A 23,147-nucleotide genomic window follows, 5' to 3' on the forward strand; every position below is an offset into this window, starting at 1 on the left:
GAAAAATACGTTTTTTCGGAATTCTGAGTACGCCATCAAATCGGGCGTCTAATTTTACATAAAAGTCCCTTTGACACCAAATTTCTATCTCATCACCGTTTCAGGCTGCAAATTATTGAAAAACACCTCTTTTTTCGCATGTTCAAAAATGGAAGGGGTCGTACCGCCCCTCCGTCACGAGATATCAAAAAAACGGACCTCGGATTCGTGATCAGGGACAAAAGTTACCCCTTAGGACAAAGTTTCACGCAAATCGAAGAGGGGTCGGGGCAACTGCTGTGTGAGTTGGTGGAGAATAACCCTATTATTTTTCTTGAAAGTCTTTATCAAAACCTGCATTTTTGCCGAACATACCAAATCGATAAGAAAATCCATCCAACGGCTTATTTGGACATAAGTAATGTATGGACAAATTATCATCCAAATACAAAAAAAACACAAAATTTAAAGCCACGAAACATTTTGCGAATAGCAAGAAAATCGCGACTTATCAGAAAGTTACTTCAAATCCTTTCCCATAGATTTACAGGATGATCATTCCAGAAGTAATTTACAACATTTGGCTTTGTTTAATGTACCTATAACGTAAACTTTTTTCACTATATCTTAATTTTGTATTGTCAAATCAACAAACATTTTGGCTGATTGCAAAGTTTTTTTTTTCAAATGTGATTTTAAATTCAACTTGAGCATAACATTATTTTGCGATGTATAAGGAATAATATATATTTTTAAAATTTCTCCGATCAAACTCGATAAAAAAGGTAGGAAACTTTATGGTAGGATTTTTAAAACAAAGTTCATCGTTTGCTGTAACGAACGATAAGCACCCACGAAAAAAAAATTCAAACATAAACCTGTACCTAAACCTGATTTGGAATTCGTATACCTATACCCAGACATGCGTTGGCACTGCGCGCGGCTAGCAAGCATGCTATCTGAGTATCCCAGTTTATTGACCAAGACTTAAACCTAATTTTATTTTTTAAATTTCTTGGGCGTGCTATAAGGGAGGTAAGTGCATATCTGAAGTACCAGGTGATACACCAGGCAGAAAACAAAATTTATATGAAAAGCTCTACAGAACAAACCTCTTTCACAGTGAAGCTCGTGGCACCGTTGAGTTGAGACGTGTACTTATATTTCGTGATGTTGTAGTCTTTGAATCAAATTCAGCTATTTCCTCAACTCAAATCAGCAAGAAATAATCCCTGTATTCCGGATCCGGAAGTGAAACATTTCCAAACAGAGCAACAACAAAATTCGATAATTCAAGCGAGAGAAAAGTCAACAACACCTAAAACAATGGATTCCGTGTACGATCATCATTATCAGCAGGATGGTGTTGGTAGCGATGAGGTCATCGGCAATATGTACATCACTGAACCCCCGGACGTCCTCACAAAGTTCCTGGACGAGAAAGAATCAATGAATCAGATGCACCCGAGGAGGCCCTACCAAAAGTTTCTGCTCTTTGCAACGGAGCAAGTTCTGCAAAGTTCTATTGCAAAAATGGACAACTTTTCCGCAGACAAGGCATCAACTGGATTTGAAGCCATCAACCGGTACGCGAACAATTTATTGAGACAGCCATGTCCGCGGGAGTACAAAGTCCTCAAGACGCACTCCGGATTCTACCAGCACCAGATTGTTGCAAATTTGGCGGGCGCAGAGGCAATGTTCGAGGCAATGGGTTACAGAATGCTACCGGATCGGACGAAGATGGTGCTCGATGGACTGATCTTTCCGCATCGTATACGGGATGTCTCGAGGGATGCCATCGTGGCCAAGGCCGAGTGCCAGATGATGAAGATGGTTTTTAATCGTTTGACGGATATGAAGCTGACGGTGAACTGGAGCGATATTTACAGCTTTCGTGAACATAACAGATTGAACGTGGAGCAAACTGTTCAAAATATGGCGATGCTGATACAGGAAAAGCAGCACAGTGACATGCAAGCTTACCATTTTGAATTGAAGTAGAGCTTGTCTACAATCTCTGAGTTAATGTAGAAAAATGCCTTCAATAAAGTAGAAATAAGTAGACTGGGTTTTTGTATGACTGTATCATATTATGATCAATAAACTTTAAAACTACTCAAGAGTATACATTTTTTAAAGTTTTCTATAAAAATTTACTTCAAACAGGAAAGAACAACTCTTAAAAAAGGTGACATATCAAATCGATTAACTGTATTTGTTTGATTATGACAGATTCCTGAAAAAAAAATAACTTTGCTTCTTTGGACTTGTGTATTACACTTTAATGGAACTGCACAAAAATGCAAGCAAACTTTTTTATTGTAATTTCTTAAAAAACAAACTCACCTTAATTGGCAGACCAGCCATTTCGAGCATGCACTGGAAGGATGAAAGTACTCCGCTGCTCCTGCTGATGGTGGACGTCTCGTTCGTTTAATCGTCTTGGCAACGAACAAAGATGCTACAACACAACCCTCTGAACGACTTATCGACACTTTATCGGGCTACCGCACCATTCCAAACTTTGTGTTTTTCTTCCACTTTTTGATCTTCGATTCCCCTCCCTCACAAAACGGTGCTCATCGAGTCACTTTCAATTCCACTACTTTTCCGGGGAAAAATTCTACGCGACACTTTCACTAGTACCACACGTCAGTGTTCTGTTGTTTGATTCTGAAAAAGAGAAGAAAAGACAATAAATTGGCTTGTCACTTTTATGTACAACAATTGGCTGCAAAAAGAAGTCCGGAAAACAAATGAATTTTCCAACTATTTAAAAACAAAGGAAACCCAACAACAGGGTGTCAGCCCGGTGGCCAAAAACGACAAATAGTGCCACGAATCAACAAAAGAAATCCTTCCCAGATTGCACACAGAGTTGGTTGGGGAAAATGCCGAAGGAAAATTCCCGCCATTTGCGAGGAAACTATTTATCACCAGACCCGGCCCCAGTTGGGGGTGGTATCTTTATGAAATTCATCCTTCGAGCAAGCCCACAGCTGGGTTGGCAAACAACTGGGGGGGAGGCATTTTTCTCGTTTTTCACTCGGTTTTTCTTGTTTGTCACTGTCACTGGGTGCGGGGTTGTTTACGTTCCACTGTTTGGTCCTCTTTTTTTTCGAGCGATTCTCTGTAAAATTCCGTATAGGACTTGAGTAAACAAAAAATATCGTATTTTTTATTGTCTCACTTTTAACACAAATTTATGTTATGCCACCCCATTTTATTCAAATTTAAATAGTTGATTGCTTATACAATTACCAAATTCATTTCTCTAATATTTCATAACCGACAGGAGTGCCTAAAGTTTCAAATTTCAAGCTCACATAAGCTTGTGGGCTAAACGTCAAAAATTGTTCATTTAAAAATTAAATCACATTATTTCAATCTATAAGACCCAAAAAAGCAACTACCAGAAAAACCTTTTTTGAAATTTAATGTAATTTTTGGACATTTTCGTCATTTTAATATTAGAAAACAGAAAATCATTTTTTTTTTTCAACAATTTTATTCAATTAAACCAAAACATGATAACTTTTTCTTACTCTTGTCTATTCCATAGTTATAAGTAATAATTTTTCGATTGAATTACGATGTAAAACACAGCTGAAAGGAACACCAAAACTCTGTTATGTACCTTAATGAACTCATTGAAACTTGATTATTCACAAATAAACCGAATTGAATTGAATAAATTGACAATGATGACAATGATGACAATTTAATGATAGTTTTGACGAAATCAACATTTTTCCCTCATATTTAAACGTGTAATATTGTTAAATTTATAAACTGTTGAACAAAATATTTGTATCGTATTATTGAGATCAAAATATTTATAAATCATTAATTTTATGTTAACAAAAAAATATTTACCAAAAAGTAACATAAATGTTAAAAGATCCATTTTACATGATTTTTCAAAATGGATCCCCGGGCCACAAAAAATCACCTCGAGGGTCATACTTTGGTCACCCCTGATTTAAGACCATCAATAAAAAAATAAGAAAAAAAAACGTGATTCGATTATCCGATGCAAAATATTTGTAAAATTTTTCCAAGGCTCTCGGATAATCGAGTTTAAACTGTATTAGAAAGTTAATGAAGGCATTCAACGTCAAGGTTAAAATTTGTGTAAACTAATCAAATTTTTAATCATGTCAGGACGAAATTGAACAATTGGTTAGGCCAATGCAAATTTTGTTTTATGCCTTCCCTCTTTCATAAATTCCCTAAAAAATTGAGGGGGCAAACAAAATGATAATGACTGCTGAAAATTTTATATTGACAATTGATTGTAAACTATTTAACAGTAGTATATGCAACAAGTTGCAAAAAGAAAAAAAATCCGCTTGAGTTGTACATTTATCCAACGAGTTTTACGAGTGCTGAAAAAATCAAGTTTTGAAACGAGTAGCTTACAACATTTTGTGCAATTCCGAAAAACGCTTCTTTAATGGAATTTTATGTCAAACAGCACCCATTTCAGTGCTGAAAAGAAGAACTGTTATTTTTGATAGGGAAAAGTAGGCCGTTTCGTTTCTCCAGAAGGATAGGAAAAGTTGCAAAAAATACATTGTGCAACGATTATTTTTGTATTTTGATCAAAAATGCATAAATTTAATTTAACGACCAGAGAACGGAAAAAAATTAAAACTTTAAGGAAAAAATCTCATAAATTCATTGATATTTTGCAAATTTTCGGTAGCAGCATAACTGTAGTTAAAATGCGTTTATAAAGCAATTCGTGATATTTAGTTTTGAAATTTCAAATTGATACTGATAGTTGAAATTGATAGCTTGAAATGGGAAATTAATTTTTATTAGGTTTTTTTTGCCTTCAACCAAAAAGATGTCAAAAAGGGATGTAATTCTTACTACAAAATTGAGTAAATTTGCATATTTCTATGAATAATTTGAACGAAATCGAAAAAAAACCTTTAGTTAAAGATTGAAGTATTTTAACGTGAAGCCATCAGTAATTTTTCATGATTAAAGTGAAATTTAGCCATGAGCAAAAGCGAACTGAAAAACTTTCTGAGCCGTTATTCTTGAAACACCGAGTTGATTTTCGGATGAGGCAATAGCTCGAGATAAAATGGATCAAATTGGCTGAAAATTGGATAGAAGACATATTTCGTGTCCATGACGAAGCCCGATTTAGAAAAATTGTTATTTTGCAAATACACAAATCAAAACTATTTGGAAAGCAACATTCGTCTTGCACACGGGACCGATTGGACGAGTCTTCACAAAAAATGTTGACCCGATTTGATCAACGAAGTGTTGAGATATCGTGGCACCCGTTGTACGTGTACACCTGATTTCAATATCTCTGAAACATATTAAGTGTACAACAAAAATTCATCAGCATGTGCTTGTTGTTATGATTATCAAATATTATTGCCGTTATAAATATTTATTTATATTATATTGATTATGAACGCAGAAAAATGCATTTCAAATGGTTTTCAGTTGATTAAAGTTTTGAAGTTTTTCGAAAACATATTTTTTTTGCTCCCTGATTTTTTTGGCCGATTTTGAAAGGGGGGCCAACATAAACTTTGAAAAATGTTTGCAACGACCTAACAAGAAATAGAAAAATCAACGCCATAAAGAATCACGATGTGTAGGAACTATTCTTAACAGCTTGTTGAAGAAATGTTGTCAAAAATAAAGGAGGTAAAGCAAAATAAAATTTATGAAACAAAAAATCATTGCATTGATAGAAATCGTTTCCTTTTATTTAGAAAAGCTCGAAATTCTATTTTATTTTGATGCATCTTTTTATTTAAAAAAAAATACTGGAATTTATCATTTTGTCACGTGCATTTTGGGCCAAATTTAAGTTAAAAATGCCATATTGAGCATCTCACAATGCCTATCCTTTTGACCTGCACAAATCCCCAAAATTAGATTTCTATCATGAGATATTCAATAAAAACCGAAAAAAACTCACTTTTCCTATGAAAGAAGTTTCAATCTTGTCATTTTTCGAAGCACATAATTAGCAGACAATGTCCTCTTCAAGGGACCAGGCATAACTGGCAGTGGTCAAACATCCGGAGGAAAACCGGAATGCAGAACGAAAACAAAATAAAACGGAGAATGGCCAGACCTCGGGCACTTCCAAATCACTTGGCGCCTTTTCTCGGTTGATTTTTCATGGTTTCTCAATTTTCCGTTCTTTTTCCGCACCGCACTTTAAAATGTCAGTGTGGGGGGTCAGATGGGTAAAGTAACGGTATAAGTGGACCGGAAATGAAAATATTCACTCACTGTTGGTTTGGTTAGTAGATGACAGTAGTTTAAGTACCACTCACACAGCGTCGATGATGAACGACGAGTTGATCCTGAAAAGAGAAGGAAACATATAAAATTGTTAAGGATGGTATTGCATAATGGCAAAAATAATTGAAAAGATGAAGAAAAAGAGTAATTCAATGTCCAATCAAGTAGTTAGCTCAATACAAAATACATCTTCTTGCATTACAGCTTTGTAAATATTTGAATAGAAAATCACCCCGCAGTGTTTCCCAGCTAGCAACACACCAAAATTCACACATTTAATCAACTTTCCAAAAACTCATTAGTCTGCCACGCACAACCGACGAGGACCAACAAAATTCCCATTCTCACCCATTCCAAAACACTGGTGCTGGCAGAAAGTTGTCAAATTAGTGCCCAAACCACTTTTCCGCCATTTTAGCTGCCCAAAAGAGCGCGAACATTGGCCAACGATTTGCGCTCACTTCCGCCGGACGTTGCGTTGGTGGTGAGGGGGGGGGACTATTTTTCCAGAAGTTTGCCCAACGCCACAACAAGCGCTGGCATTCTACAACGTCACATGACTGATCGTCACTTAGTCACAAAGTTAATCCTCACCACCCCCGCAAGGATGATGAGTTTATCCGGACGCCCGGTCAAAGTTTTGCTCGTTCATAGTTTTACATTCAATTATTTATACTTTTCGCCCGATGATGGATTGAATTTCATTATGGAAGCGTTTTAATTATCAAGCGAAAGTCGCCAGTCAGCGCTTTAGTATTAGCCAGTGTGGGGACTTATTTGCCAGAGTTTGTCTGGGGGAGAACCTGGCAGATTTTTCGTTACTTGGTTGGTCACACAGCTGGAAAAGTTTGGCAGATTCTAGATTGGATTTGTAATTTGGTGCTCATCAAATTAAACAGCAAAAAAGGGGTGAATATGGTTGAAATTAACTTTTTTTGCTTTGGTTCTAATAGTTTTTTAATCGTAACTCTTAAATAACTTAATCAAACTTAAAATTTTTCAATAACAAGCAGTGGAACGTATCTGGACAACATTTGTTCAGCCAGAGCCGAGCAAATCCGGCGCATATTTTTTATCAACCGATCAAGCTGACGCGTTACAAGTGATTGCATTTTTCTAACAGATTTTTCGAACGATTTCAAATCTTTTTTTGAAAAATGAAATTGACATCACTTTATAACCCAAGTATAATTTTAGGATTTATCAAAGCTGTCACAATCGCTATAAAACCTATCTGCCAAAACCAACATTCAAAACACTTAGTCGTAACAGTTTCCCCAGAACCCTGATAAAACTCACTTAAAACCCAAAAGGACCTCCGCATTTCTTTGAAAAAAAAAATCAATTTATTTTTTGGCTTTGACAGTAGGGTGCCCAGAATATGCGACTTTTTCTCAAAGCCTCGCTCCACAAGCTGAATATTGTTCCTTGACCTATTCTAGGACTCTGGGCCAAATATGAGCAAAATCGGTCATCATTTACCCATTGATACTCGGAGGTGAAGTTTGTATGGGAAAAATCGAAACAATGTATGGAAAATCCAAGTTTCTTACGGTTTGGTCTGAACGGTCCGCTACTTCCATCCGAATATTCCCAAAAGTGAGATTCTTAATGAAAATTTAATGCTCTATAACTTTGTAGAACATACCAAAGCTGTAAAACTCGATCCTAAAAAGTTATTAGCGATTTAAAAAAGTCAGTTTTGTATGAAAAACATTTTTGACACCAACATTAGGCTCGGGTATCAATGGGATAATCTCATCCAATGTCGCTCAAAATTTACACAGATGCTTAAAATAACCCAAAAAAACGTTTTCCGCTTGTGAAGCAGGGGGTCATTTTTTCTGGTCACCCTATTCAACAGTTATAATAGTTATGTCAGAAATTCTGCATAAATGTAATTTTTCTTAAAATGTTTATCAAATTTTCTGTTTTTTCCCTTTTGCGCCATAATAATTGCTATTTTGTCGCGTTAAATGCTTTTTTTTAAGGAGCTTATGGTTTTAAGTAAGCTTTTTGCATGACTTATTGAAGTTGACAGCTACAACATCGTTGGTTTTAAAGAAACATGCAATAAAACCGTTTGGCAAGACATTGCTATCGGGGTTTCAAGACTCTCTTAAAACTTTCATAAAACCTTATTGAATGTCATTTGGGTTTTATTTACACCAAGTTTTAAGTTCGAGGCATAAAACCTTCTTAGCACATTTAAATTAAACTTAAAAGCAATCAAGATGCTGCCATAAAACGTCATCATTATGAGATCGTCGGGGCGATAACAATAATTTATCGTTATCGTTATTTCGATAATTCTAAGATAAGATTAGATTATCGCCGAAAATGGACGATAACTCATTGTTATAGATTTTAACAATGAGTTCCCAGGTAACATTCTTTTCTAGGAGTTCTATAAGAGCTCTTCAAGATAGCTACAGCATAGCAGTTTGGACCGCGGTAGGATAAAATTCTCTTCAACGCTTCTTCAGGAGTTTGGAAGAGTTCTTGAAGAGAGTTTTATCCTACCGCGGTCCAAACTGCTATGCTGTAGCTATCTTGAAGAGCTCTTGTAGAACTCCTGGAAAAAAATGTTACTTGGGTTATTATAAAATCGAATAATTCAACATATCAAGTTAAATTATCAATGCTTTCACTAAGACTATATTTTTAAAAATGAAGTAAGTTTTCAAGTTTAAATATGTACTCAAAATTATTCACAAATTATGAAAATTTTAGTATTTTCAAAAAAATACGGTATTTATTTTTTCGAAAATACTCAAACTATCATCATTTGCAATATGGGTTTCAAACGAAGCAACATTTTGTATGTTTTATCACTTTATTAAAGAATTTTTGTAAAATACAAAAAATTTCACAAAATACCGTTTTTATCGAAATTACTCAGATTTTTATAATTTGCAATATAGGTATCAAACGAAGCGAAATTTTGAATGTTTTTTTTTTCACTTTATTAGTGTATTTTGGTAAATTACTACAATTTTCACAAAATAGCGTATTTTTCGAAAATACTAAAATTTTCACAAAATACCGTATTTTTCAAAAATACTTAAATTTTCAGATTTTGCAACATGGGTATCAAACGAATTGAAATTTCGTATGGTTTTTCAATTTATTAAAAAAATTTGGAAAATACTAAAATTTTCACAAATTACCGGATCTTTAAACAAAAAAATCAGATTTTCCAAATTTGCAATATGGGTATCAAACTCAGCAAATTTTTTCATACTCCATGCAAACATTCAAATTGTGTATGTTTCATAAAAAAAATTGCATCGTTTGATACGCATATTGCAAATTAAAAAAATAGTATTTTCGGATAAAAACGGTATTTTGTAAAAAAACAATAGCTTATAACAAAAAAAGTCTAATAAAGTGAAAAAAAGCAAAACAAAAATCGCTTAGTTTGCTACCCATATTGCAAATTTTAGTATTTAAAAAAATACGGTATTTTGTGATTTTTTTTTACATTTTACAAACATACTTTTATGAAGTGAAAAAACATACAAAATTTCGATGCATTTGACATTTTTCGAAAAAATACGGTCTTTTGCGAAAATTTTCGTATCTTACAAAAAAAAATCTACTAATGTGAAAAAGCAAACAAAATTTTGCTTCGTTTGAAACCCATATTGCAAATTATGAAAATTTGAAATTATGAAACTTTCGAAAAAATACGGTATTTTGTTAAAAATTTTGACTTTAAAAGTTACTAGATTTAAAAAAAATATATTCTTAGTGAAAGCATTGAAAATTTAACATGATATTGTTGAATTAAGTCGACTTTACAAAGATTTAAAAAATGAGTTATCGTCTATTATCGGCGATAAGATAATTGCTGATAGAATTATCGAAATAACGATAACGATAGGTTATCGTTATCGTCCCGTTAATTTTATCGTTATCGAGCCTCGACAATTTTATCGTTAACATCCTTGTGTTCTACATTCTTAAGAGTAATCAAAGTTCCATTGTCTGGAAGGTGCAATTATTAATCAACAGAAAATCCACATAATAATCAAGCACAACTATCATCCTGACTTGAAGAAAGTCGCTACTCCTCTTCTGAATGCGGAAGAAGCATTTCTCGTACTTTCAACGACCCGCGTTGCTTGAGTGCTCTTCAAGTTTACGTGCGTCTCGTAAAAGGTCCATTTCAGCTTGCTGGGTGAACACAATGTCTTGAATAAATAAATATTTTCATCTGGCTTCCCTTGATGGTTCCCAGAACCACGTGACCTTTAACATCTTCCGACAGTTGAACATTGATGATCTCGGAAGGAGCTGATTTCTTAATCAAAATTTAAACGATTATTTTCAAGAGAAAAATAAAAAAGAATCAAACAAGAAACAAGAAACAAGAAACAAGAAACAAGAAACAAGAAACAAGAAACAAGAAACAAGAAACAAGAAACAAGAAACAAGAAACAAGAAACAAGAAACAAGAAACAAGAAACAAGAAACAAGAAACAAGAAACAAGAAACAAGAAACAAGAAACAAGAAACAAGAAACAAGAAACAAGAAACAAGAAACAAGAAACAAGAAACAAGAAACAAGAAACAAGAAACAAGAAACAAGAAACAAGAAACAAGAAACAAGAAACAAGAAACAAGAAACAAGAAACAAGAAACAAGAAACAAGAAACAAGAAACAAGAAACAAGAAACAAGAAACAAGAAACAAGAAACAAGAAACAAGAAACAAGAAACAAGAAACAAGAAACAAGAAACAAGAAACAAGAAACAAGAAACAAGAAACAAGAAACAAGAAACAAGAAACAAGAAACAAGAAACAAGAAACAAGAAACAAGAAACAAGAAACAAGAAACAAGAAACAAGAAACAAGAAACAAGAAACAAGAAACAAGAAACAAGAAACAAGAAACAAGAAACAAGAAACAAGAAACAAGAAACAAGAAACAAGAAACAAGAAACAAGAAACAAGAAACAAGAAACAAGAAACAAGAAACAAGAAACAAGAAACAAGAAACAAGAAACAAGAAACAAGAAACAAGAAACAAGAAACAAGAAACAAGAAACAAGAAACAAGAAACAAGAAACAAGAAACAAGAAACAAGAAACAAGAAACAAGAAACAAGAAACAAGAAACAAGAAACAAGAAACAAGAAACAAGAAACAAGAAACAAGAAACAAGAAACAAGAAACAAGAAACAAGAAACAAGAAACAAGAAACAAGAAACAAGAAACAGAGTCAAGAAACAAGAAACAAAATCTCTAGATTTTGAGATTTCCAAGAGATGCAACCAGGTTCTGTTCAACTTGTGATCCCCAAAACAAATCGTAATTAAAACTCGGGGTGGACAATTTCTTGTGACGGGTGATGTTTCCAGGACCCTCCCCCAAGGAGCAAAACGAGCAGTCAAAATGGAAAGTGACATTTCGAATGGGGTTGTAAAATTGTGCTTTCGTTAAGGAAATGGAGCTCAGTCCCAGCGAGTTGAGAGTGACATTTTTGTGTGGAAATTTTTCGGGACGTCGTAACGCCCCGGGATTTCACCGAAAAGGTCAAGCGCTGTGGCATGAATTCTCCTCGGTGAGACGGGTTGGGCAAAGTTGACGCGCGGAAAATGGAAATTTGTCAGTTGGAATCACATTCCGGGGTTGAAGTTTAATGAATGCGGTGGTTCGTGAAGAAGGGTTTCTAGCTCATCTGATTGAACGTCAGCTGCGTTTTTCTGAGCTCTTTTTTCTCTGTTATTTTACTAAGATGGCTTAAACGACGCTCCTGGCGTGGCACCAGCTGTGCACAATGCTTGTTTTTCCCAAGGAGTCTGTTTTTTTCTCGAGTTGACAAAGACCAAAGTACCATGAAGTAATAACAGCTTTTCAAAGTTATCCTTTTTGCTTCTTCGATCGAACGTCGATTGCGAAATTGACCTGGTTTCGTCGTCGGATTACGTTTCAGTAGCAAAATATTCATTTTTTTAAACTTATCGTGCAAAATATGGATATTCATAAACTAAACTCTCCAGACTCGAAAGGTCACATCAAAAAATGCTTTCAATCATCATTCACCACAGTTCATTGCCGCTGTTCCCTGTGCGGCTTCTCCCAGCTACAAATCAAATCAAATTACAACGAAATCAAGTTTGGCTGTGTGCGCCGCCGAAAACCTTCTCCGCCATCGCGACCCAAACCCAATAAATTCTTTTATTTTTTACAACCCTTCTGACGAGGGCTTCATCATTTTAGTTTGAGTGGGAAAAGGGGCAGAAACTCGTCAGCGAGTAAAGAGAGAATGAGACCGCGACGATGTCATCAAAATTTAATCGCATTTCATCATCAATGACCCAATCTCCTGAGGAGCCTTTCTTTGGAGGGGCACGGTGGGTGATTTCTTGGTTAGAAAGGAGAGAAAAATTGTGAAGCTAGAAGTTTTGATTGAAAAAATCATAAAAAATGCCAAAATTTGGAAAAATATGTTAGTCCAAATGTGTCTGCATCATCGCGTTTTATTGGGCCACTTTTACGCATAGCATATCTGCAATATCATTTTTTAATAGCTGAGAAAATATACGGGCTGAAAGTTGCTGATATTCGTTGAATATTCGTCACAAAGTTTTACTTTATTTAAAGATTTCGAAAATAATTCACAAAGAGCAAAATTAAAAAAAAAATACTTCCTCACAAAATTCATATTTCAATAACGACAAATTCAAATAGAGCAATTCCAGCCCAAAACAGGAATTTTTTAGGTACTTTTTTCTCGAATCTCTCCGATTTCAATGAAACTTTGTAGACATGTTATCCTACGCTTATATAAGCCATTTTTGTGTATATTGAGCCAGTTACACTCGATGATGACATTTGAGAAGGGCGTAAGTGTATTAAATATTTTTGTATTTTGTAATTTAAATATTGTTGTATCTCGAAGCCGTTGCATCAAATCAAAAAGTGGTCAAATACAAACTTGTAGGAAATTTGACGGGCTTTCCGAAAAAAATACACTGAAAGAAAAAAATACTCCACTTTTATGAGATTTTTTGATTTTTAAGTTTAAAAGTCAAATTTAAAGGTGAGCCCACGATTTTTTTCGGTAAAAATTTTTGTGAAAATAGCCTAAGATGTTACAAAAAGACTCACGAAAAATGCAGGATGGAGCAACTCACCTAAAAAAATACAAAAATCATTTACTGAAACTGTTTTTTTCAAAAGTGCCCTAAACATCAAAATTTTCAAAAACCGAGCACGAGAGTCGTTTCTCCAGACAATTTTACGTAAAAGTCCCCATATTGACCATTGTACTAAGTCCAATCCTTGTGAAGTTACAGCGGTTTTAAAAATAAAAATGTTGAAAAAATAGGTTTTTTGATGGTTTTTAGCAATTTCTATATGACCAACTTGATTTTTCAGTCTCGAAAATATTTTTACCGGAAAGCTCGTCCAATTTCCCATAAGTTTGTCTTTGACCACATTTCAATTGGATGTATGGGCTTACAGATATAAGCTAATTACATTGCTCATAACTGAAAACATAAAATTTTTTCAGTGTAGTATAGTAACCTGAATAGTAAATCATGAAAATCATGAAAAAAGATTTTTTTTTTTTGTATGAATTTTTTTTTTATTTCAACCTTAATCTTCAATATTTTAAAGCCAGAAACTGTCACAAGATTCAAAAAAATCTTTTATTTTATTACTTTTTTTATTCTTTTGGCTGTGGTTGATTTTTTTCAACCAGACATAAATGTTTAAACAAACTAAAATCTTTGCATTTATTTTGAAAAGTTTATGTCGTTACACTCTACAAATTTAAGTGAACAAAATTACTTCAGTGTATAATTTAAAATCAAATTTGAAATCGAGAAGTACTTCACAGATTTTTTGCAAAAGTGCATCTTTTTCAAAAGCCACTAAAAACTTATTTTTATCTGTAAATTCTCGTTTTTTTGATATTTTAGTAGTGTAGTGATTGTCTATTTCAAAGATCAGAAAACTTCCAACAAAATTTCCTAAGAGACATTGAAGATTGGACCTGTGGTTGCAGAAATACAAAAAATATCAAAAATAATTAACAAGAAAAAACAAGTTTTTAAAGTCCCAATATTATCGCCTTTTAATGTCTATTACCAATTTCTCAGAAACTATTTTCAATGTAAAATGTGAATGTGATATATCAGTGACATTTTCTGAGCATTTCAACAAAAATATTTTTATAATTTTAAAATAAACTATAACAATTCAAATGGGCGTTATATTGAATGTTTGGCCCTTTATAAATGTTTGTCTTGATTCCAAAATATGTTTTTTTTTTTCGAAAAGATCACAAAATACAAATGTTTCATTTTTCAACTTTGAAAATTAGACACTTAGTTGCTGAGATATTGGCACTAGAAAATGAGGGACTCGAATTTTTTTAATTTTCTTGTTTCTTTAACATTAACCGCTGTATTTTAGCAAGCAGAAGTCTAATCATCATTAAATCTTTATTAAAAAACAAATGAACTCTCAGAAAAAATATTTGTAGGAGTGATCAAAAAAGTGTAAATTTATTTAAAAATCGAAAAATCCGAATTTTATAGTTAAAATTAAATTTTAAGTGAGAATACCTAGAAAACTGTGCACAAAATAAAAAAAATTGTACTGGTACTTTTTGCTTGATAATTTGACTTCACATTAAAAACTAAAATCAAAAAAAGTTTTTGGCTGAAATTTAATTTGTTTCCAAAAAACACATTTTATCGAAAAATCATAACTCGGCGGTTACATTTTGTTCAAACTTTTCCAGGGCTCAAAATTTTAACGGTTTTTGTCCCCTAACATATCAAAAATTTCATAGATTAAAAAGAACACATTTTGGAAAACGGGTTTTTTTTGCAAATTATTTTCAAAATCGTAAAAAAAATCCGTGTACCTATTTTTGTTTGAATAACCCTTATCAATACCTACAACTTTGTCGAAGACAGTAAAACGATCAGATAATTCCTTCTTAAGTTACAAATTTTTCAAATATCTACGTACCGTTTTTGTATGGACAGCTGATAAAATTGTATGGAGGCTTTTATGGAATGCCACAAAATGGCTTCTTTGGTCATAGGGAAGGGCCCTACAAAGTTTGAACAATATAAACAAATATAAATAAAATCCATTTCCGGCATGTATTTGTTTCTTATAATTTTCAATTAAAAAAACTGTAATTTGCATAATTCAAATTCCAATTAACAACTGCACCCACTGTCCTCTCATCAGTCGCGACTTTCACGACTTTCCATCCCACTTTTCCACTAATCATCAGCACGAAAATGAATTGTATGTTTTGCCAGCAACAGCAGCAGCTTTTTTCATCAGTTCAGTGTTCAGCAGTTCAGTTCTGTCGGCGGTGGAAAAGTTTTCCGTTCCGTAACGGACGCTTGAAAAATCCCATTTAAACCCCCCCAGAACCGACCCTAATTCGGGCAGTCACGAAACTTTTCACCCATAAAACTGCAAGTAATTACTTTCGTTTGGGGGGGGGGGGGGGATGAAGGGGTTAGAGGAGGGCTCGTTTGAGGTCACTCATCTAGCTGACCATGGGTGGGGTGATGGCTTTCAACGCGGTGGACAACCTGCCAGTCCAGGGGGTTTGGATGGTGGTCTGGCCGTTTTGGGGTGGCCCACTTGACCCGGTTATTGTGGGAATATTTGCTGCCATGCTGGGATGAGGTTGCGGTGGTTGTAAATTGCAGTGCCACTGATAACAACGTGGTTGGATAATTAGATAGTTTCGATGATTTTTTTTATAAAGGACAGTTCAGCTGAATTATTATGCGCTAATAAAAAAGAGTAATGTTTGTTTTATAATCGACACCATTTATTTTTTTTCATCAGGGCACAAAGGCCCTCTTATCAAAATTAAGTGAAAAAGTCTTCAGCAACTCAAACAACTCCACGCCACCCCAAGTTACACGCTGAAATTCTTCGCCACCAAACTGCAACAATTTCCGTCGTGCTCAAACTTTTACCCCAAACTAAATTAGTCCTACTCTATCGCGTTTTGACAAAACTATCGCCAGGAACTTTACCTGGCTGACAAAGTTCCGTCACCGTGCCAATTAATGACGACATGCCAAAAGACCAAAAGTTTCGCGAACAGATCGAACCTCCCCCCCAACTACACAATTTCCCTCGAAGTGCTGAGAGTGGGAAAGCTTCCTCAACCATTTCTTTGTTCTGCCCTTGCGCTCTCTGCCTTGTCAGAGACAGAAAGCACTTTTCCACCACCCTAAAGACACGAAGAATTACCACTGCTTTAATTATGAATAGTTGATGTGCCGGAAAAGTGGGATATTTGAAGGGAAACATCTGAAAACTTTGCGAATTTAACATTCCCGGCAGGGTGTATGAGTGAAGTTAAGGAAAAGTACCGGCAGCAGGAGTTCCAGGGTGGTTGATAGTTATCATCCGGTGGTGTTTCTAATGTCTAAATAAAAAAAAATGCAGTGTTATCTAGCTTGTGTTCCGTAACTCGATCCAATTTTTAAACAATCTAATTCACATACAACCGTTGTTTTTTACTAGAGCACTTCTCTACGAAATCGGTATTTTTTTAAATTTTAAGTTCTGTATTTTTCAATCCGGCTGAAACTTTTTTAGTGGCTTCCGTATTCCCAAAGAAGCCATTTTGCATCATTAGTTTGTCCATATAATTTTCCAAACAAATTTGGCAGCTGTCCATACAAAAATGATATATGAAAAGTCGGCAAAGTTGTAGGTATGGATAAGAACTACACGGTAAAAAATTTAAGGTGATTTTTAATTTCACTTTTTTTAATTTTTTTATTTTCTGATATGTTTTAGGGAACATCAAATGTAAACTTTTTAGAAATGTTCAGAACGGGTCAAAAATCTTTGACCGAGTTATGACTTTTTGAATCAATACTGATTTAAAAAAAAATCGAAATATTGGTCGCAAAACTTTTTCAACTTTATTTTTCGATGTAAAATCGAATTTGCAATCAAAAAGTACTTCAGAGAAATTATGATAAAAGGCACCGTTTTCAAGTTATAGCCATTTTAAGGTAACTTTTTTGAAAATACTCGCAGTTATTTATTTTTCAAAATTTGTGCCCATGTTTGCCCACCTTTGAAAAAAATATTTTTGAAAAGCTGAGAAAATTCTCTATATTTTGCTTTTTTGAACTTTGTTGATACGACCCTTAGTTGCTGAGATATTGCCATGCAAATATTTTTAAACAAGAAAATTGATGTTTTCTAAGTCTCACCCAAACAACCCGCCATTTTCTAATGTCGATATCAGGGTGGCCACTCAAGTCGGGAAATCGAGAAAGTCGGGAAAAAAGTCGGGAATTTGCCTAAATCCGTCAAATATCGGGAAAAAGTCGGGAATTTAAAAATTTTTGTCAAAAAATCGTACTTGTTTGAAAATTATTTTTTAACTCTTGAATATTTTTTTAATATATTGTACAATTTTCAAATTGAATTCACTCAATTCTGCTTTAGTAACTTACCTTAAATTTAAGGTTCTTTTCAATATTTAAATATATTTGAGTATGGAAATGCTGTTTAAGACATGCAAAATCTTATTGAATATTGGATGCCTTTGACACAGATTTTCTTTAAAAATTTATGAATCAAATGATCTCTATTAAATTTTGTTTATCAAACAAGGGTAAAGTTAATGAAAAACTAATATAAAATAGAGCCTTATGGCCACCTTAAAGTGATGACTCTATTTCATTTTGTCACATAGATTGAATATTTGAAAACAGATTCTAACTTGAGTTTGAAAATGGTCTTATATGTTAAATATTTTTAATTGTTTAACTGAATTCATTAAGTAATTTAAAATATGTTTTTTTATTTTAAATGTTGCCCTTGAACTTTTTTTGTGAGTATGGGTAAATTACCTACTATAGATTTTCAGTTTTCGGAAAACTTAAATATCGAATTAAATCTAAAATTGAAAAACTTTTTTACGTTTTGAAAACATAATGAAAATATTGAAATTGCAAAAAATATAATCCAAGAAAATTTAAGTTATTGCACTATTGTTTCAACAAATTGTCTCTTCAAACATTTTGCTTAAAATAAGTGGTAAAACATAAATTCATATCAAACTGAGTTTTCATTAAAAAAAAAGTTAAATACTGACCACTAACATAGATTAAAAAAATCAATATCAAAAATTACAAAATTAAAAAGGGATCTTGGCAAAAACATTTTTTATGAATTCCTTGACATTTTTCTAAATCCTTTAAATAAATTATGTTTCAATCATTCTTTGATTTAAAATGATGATGAAGTTTAAATAAAAATAGGAATGAAATTTTAAGTTCAATTATGTTTTAACTTTTTGTCATTTCCAGTTGAAACGAAGTATCAAAAACTATACGTTTGCCAGTTTAAAAAAAGTATTGTTGAACTTTCGATTATTTTTTCAAAGACTAATTGTTTGTGTTTCTTATCTGAATCATAATAATGAATTTTCCATTTATGAAGTTTTTTTTATTTGTTGTTTAGTTTATGTATTTACAAAAAATGCCTATTATTTGAGCATTCTGGAAAAGTCTGGATAAAAGTCGGGAAAATGTCAGGAATTTGAAAATGGGATTTGTGTGGTCACCCTGCAATATCTAATGGTTCCAATTTCAATGTTAAAATAAGAAACATTCATTTTATTTTTTATTTTTTTGTAAGCAATATTTCAAGACTAACATTTCAAAAGGGCCAAACATTCAATATTAAAAATACAAAAAAAATCGAATGACCGGAACCTCAGAGAATTAGCTTAGTTAATTTAAATATAATCCTTTAAAATCCAGAAAAAAAAAATATTTCAAATTTGTTTGATTTTGCCCAAATGACAAAACTACATAACTTATCAATTGGTCTTAGTCTGTCAACTTGAACGAAATCTAAAAAAGTTGCCCTGACTCCTCTCTTTGATTATAATGAAAATCTGTCTTCAAAGGTAATTTGATCCCTGAAAACAAGGAGTGAAATTGTTTGTTTTCAGCAGACATGTTTTTCAACAATTTGCAGCTTGAAATGGTGATGAGTTGGGATTGGAAATAAAGCGTCACAAGGTACTCAAAATTCCGAAAAAAAATATGGTCTCTATTTAGAAATACAGCAATTTTCCACGAAAACCATGGAAAAAAACAAAAGTGCTAGGATCGGGCTCAATTTTTTTCTGGGGATTCCCTGTCCGGTAACCTACGCCGTGTTAGAGTGGTCCGAAAAATGTCCGTTTTCTTCGATTTGCGCAAAAACCTCTTTTAAAAAAAAATCATAACTCCCCGCCATTTCAACCGTTTTAGCTGCATTATACGCAAACGAAAAGTGATAAGCTGACCTTTCAAAGAAAAATACTAAAAAGATTCAAAAATCTAGCCTAATATATGAAAAGGTCGTATGATACTTTAAAATGCCGTTTTAACGGTGTCTGGAATAAAGAGCCTATGACTGAAAATATTTTATCGGATTCCTCGGACAATTTTACATAACATACTAAAATTGGAGGAGTTCATTAACAGGATTCTGAGATATGATTTTTGAAAATAAAATCCGTGTTTTTTGACGTGCCGCGCGAAATAATGGGAAAATGACGAAAACGAAAAAAACAACTTATTTTTAATAAAACTGTGATAATTTTAAAATTTCAGTGATGACTTATACATGTTTGGGTACCAAAAGATGCGTCTTTCAATTACGAAAATCGCTGAAACTTCAAAGTTATCGATGTTGTTTTTTTCCCGTTTTTGTAATATGTAAAAGAAAGTGTCCACGTGGTTTATGGACGGTCCCTTATTCAACTTATTCATCAAATTTTTAACTTTTATAACAATCTATGACTTGGAAACCAATATCATACTTTTTATGGAAATAAAAAAAATCAACGTGTCATGGCGGAAGAAAAAATTGACAAAATATCAAAAATAAGTTGCAACTAATTTTAAACCATTTTTGAATACATTAAAAATAATGTTTACAATTTTTCAGCAAAATTCTGAGAGTGTTGATCTTTTGGCAATTTATTTTGAAGCAAATCTCACAATCGCGCAAATATAAAATGAAAATGTGAGTGATGTTATTAGAACAAGATTACATTTTCAATTCTTATAGGTTTTCTTATCACTGAATAGGTGTAGGAATCAAAGTCGGAGTTGAAAGCTGGTATCGGAGTTGGAGTCAGAGTCAGAGTTAGAGTCAGTTGCAACTAAAAACCGGAACCGGAGTCGGAGTCGGAGTGCATAATGCCGATTCGGAGTCGTATGAAATATGACACGACTCCACAACCATGGCAAAACTATTGGTGAAAACATGCTTGCTCACTTCAGTCTGTGCTATTTATCACGTTCTGATATGCCAACATTAGGGGTTGATGGAATTTTTAATGAAATTGTTTAAATAGTGGAAAAATGTACAGTACATTTTTCATAATTTCATTAAATTCATTAAAAAATCCTATATTGCGTCTATTTTTGATGTGTGGTCCCAAAATTCAAAATTTGTAAATAGTCTTAAAAGTGCTCCATTCGAAAAAATAAACGTTATTCAAAGTAATCTTCATAGTTTACAATCGATTTTCAAGTTTTTTAAATGAAAATAAAATCGAGTGTTGACTCGGAACTCGGAAACAGTGGGTTCTACAACATTATTTGTCAACCATTTGTTGCAAGCAGACATGCATCGGCACTAAGAGCTCTTCTTAACGGCATTCAGCTTGTTCTAGATGGCATTTTCGTTCAAGGTAGTGCTATGCCTGTTGCCAGGTAAAAACCTCTTGTTTTTGGCTGGAATAATGTGTAGAAAACATTGGTTCGTTGTAAAAAGCGATTTAGTGATATTTTCATGTTAATGTTCTCTTAAGCTCTTAAAAAGAACTTCTTAAAAGCTCTTTGAGTGCGCTTAAAGGTTCTTACGCTATATCTCACTTGGTTTTCAATATTATTTCTTAGGGTCTTCGGGATCTTTAAAGATCAGCGTAATTTGTATACTCTAATCACTGGCACAACATGTCAAACAAATTCTTCTAAAAGAGAAATTAGAGCGGATGCATGTCTGGTTGCAAGACAAAGTTTGTCGAGACAGCTAATATTCAAATAAAATATTTTTGCTTGTTCGAAACTCTAGATTTTGTCAATAATTTAAAGTTTTGGCATTTGTTATGAAATTGCACCCACCGTGTCTTCCGCACCCAATGGAGCCGCATGGTACTATTCTAAAATTTCCCACACCACTGCATAGCAAAAGGATTCCACGTGGGAGCGCGCACACTATAATGAAGCGAGTGCTTAGCTCGCACATACATAAGCATACCGCCATCGACATCAGCATTGGCAGCCTGATGGTGATGCGGCGTCGGTTTGGTAGTAAAATTACAGGATAATTTATTCAATTTCGCTAATTTATCGGCTGCCGAGTTAATTTTACGGGCAGCATCACACACACACACACACACACACACACACTGGGACTTTTCGGGGCCACATACAGAGGACCCAGATATCGACAGACTGGCGCGCAAAATTTATGCATCTTTTAAGCCACCGCAGGGCTGATATAGAGCTTCAGCAGCAGATGATAAAGCTGTAGAAAGGGATGATTGGCGGCGTTGATGGCAACACTGCCTGCTGCTGGTCGTAATTAGAGTGCGAATTTGGATTAGCAGCGCACGTTGCGGGGTGCTTTCGGGGTGATTACCGGTGGGATCCGGTCTAATTTCGAGGGGCAATTATTTTGTACAGAGTGGAATTATACTCACAATGGGTTGTTTTATTTTGGGAATGAGTGCGTTGAGGCTCACCTGCAATTAGAGAAATAAAATAATAGCATTAGTAATGATTGCCGAAATTACCAGGTAATGTTAATTATTTCAAAAGAAAAATAAAAGTTTGCTAAACTATTCGCGAAGCTCATCTAACCGATGGTAATTTATCATTCATTCCAACACTCCTTTGTGTTTTCGCGGAGTGCATTCCACCGAAAAAGTTTCCCCAAAACCGACAAACGTTATCATCTCCGCAGAGAAGTTGAAATTTTGCGGAAAATGTTCACGCTCAACCAAACATGTACCAGTGGTACGGCTTCTATTGTTTTCGAGCAGAACAACTTTTCACCAAACAGACAGGTACAGCGTTTTCCCAATGATCGAAGAACAGGTCAAGTGGTAATTTTCCACTGCCTGTCCGTTGAAGCTGGTTGCACTGTAGTTTTCAAATTTATAAAATTCAAAATTGTTGTGATTTACTTTAACGCTCTTGTTAAATGCTCGTTGATAATCCTTTTTTACAAATTCGAATTTGCCATGTTTAGGAAGTAATTTTGAACAAAATTTGCTGGAAGAATATTTAACGTATTTCGTAGGTTTTTTTTTTTAAATAATTTTTCCTTCTCTTGGCAAATCCATTGTTAGAATATCCAATTACATCAAAATGAACTATAGTACAAATCATAGTTGAAAGGTACTCCAAAACTCTATTAGGTTATAAGAATTACGAAATTGTGAATTGATTATTTACGAATAAAAACTAATTGAATTGAATTGAATATTTAACGTATTATCACTTATTTTATTGACCGAGCCACGTAGCCCAGTGGTAACGCTTCCGACTCGTAAGCGGTAGATCGAGGTTCAAATCCAGGCTCGGACCAACACAACTGGTGGTCTTTTCCCTTCTTGATTCGATTGCTTAGTAAAGGGAAGGTAGTGTATCGTCCAGCCTTCTGGCTCCACTGTAAACGTCTGGAACGTTTGACAGTCACCAAAACCTCGAAGAGCCCACGCATTAGTATGTGTCAAGAGCCCATCATCAACATGAAGATCAAGATGAAGTAGTATTGGTGTATTCTGATTGTTTACATCAAAATAGGGAAATGGCGAACGCGAAAGAGGTTA

General features: G+C 33.9%; 1 protein-coding gene across 27 annotated transcripts in view; it reads right to left on the bottom strand.

The window, feature by feature from the left end:
- Positions 1-23,147, bottom strand: part of LOC6037170 (glucose transporter type 1) — a 431,006-nt gene that overhangs the window by 183,279 nt on the left and 224,580 nt on the right. For 22 of the 27 annotated variants that reach the window (XR_005278313.1, XR_005278311.1, XR_005278309.1 and 19 more), the window contains 2 exons: positions 6,262-6,335; positions 2,329-2,655 (listed from right to left, as the gene is read on the bottom strand). Coding sequence is in view for 1 of the 27 variants with exons in the window: in XM_038261510.1 (XP_038117438.1) it covers positions 2,329-2,358 (30 nt within the window). In the remaining 26 variants the exon portion in view is untranslated. The remainder of the gene's footprint in view (positions 1-2,328; positions 2,656-6,261; positions 6,336-23,147) is intronic. The other 5 variants (XM_038261494.1, XM_038261491.1, XM_038261495.1 and 2 more) reach the window with 3 other exon arrangements.

Source organism: Culex quinquefasciatus, chromosome 3, assembly GCF_015732765.1.
Source record: "Culex quinquefasciatus strain JHB chromosome 3, VPISU_Cqui_1.0_pri_paternal, whole genome shotgun sequence".
Taxonomy (NCBI): Eukaryota; Metazoa; Arthropoda; class Insecta; order Diptera; family Culicidae; genus Culex; species Culex quinquefasciatus.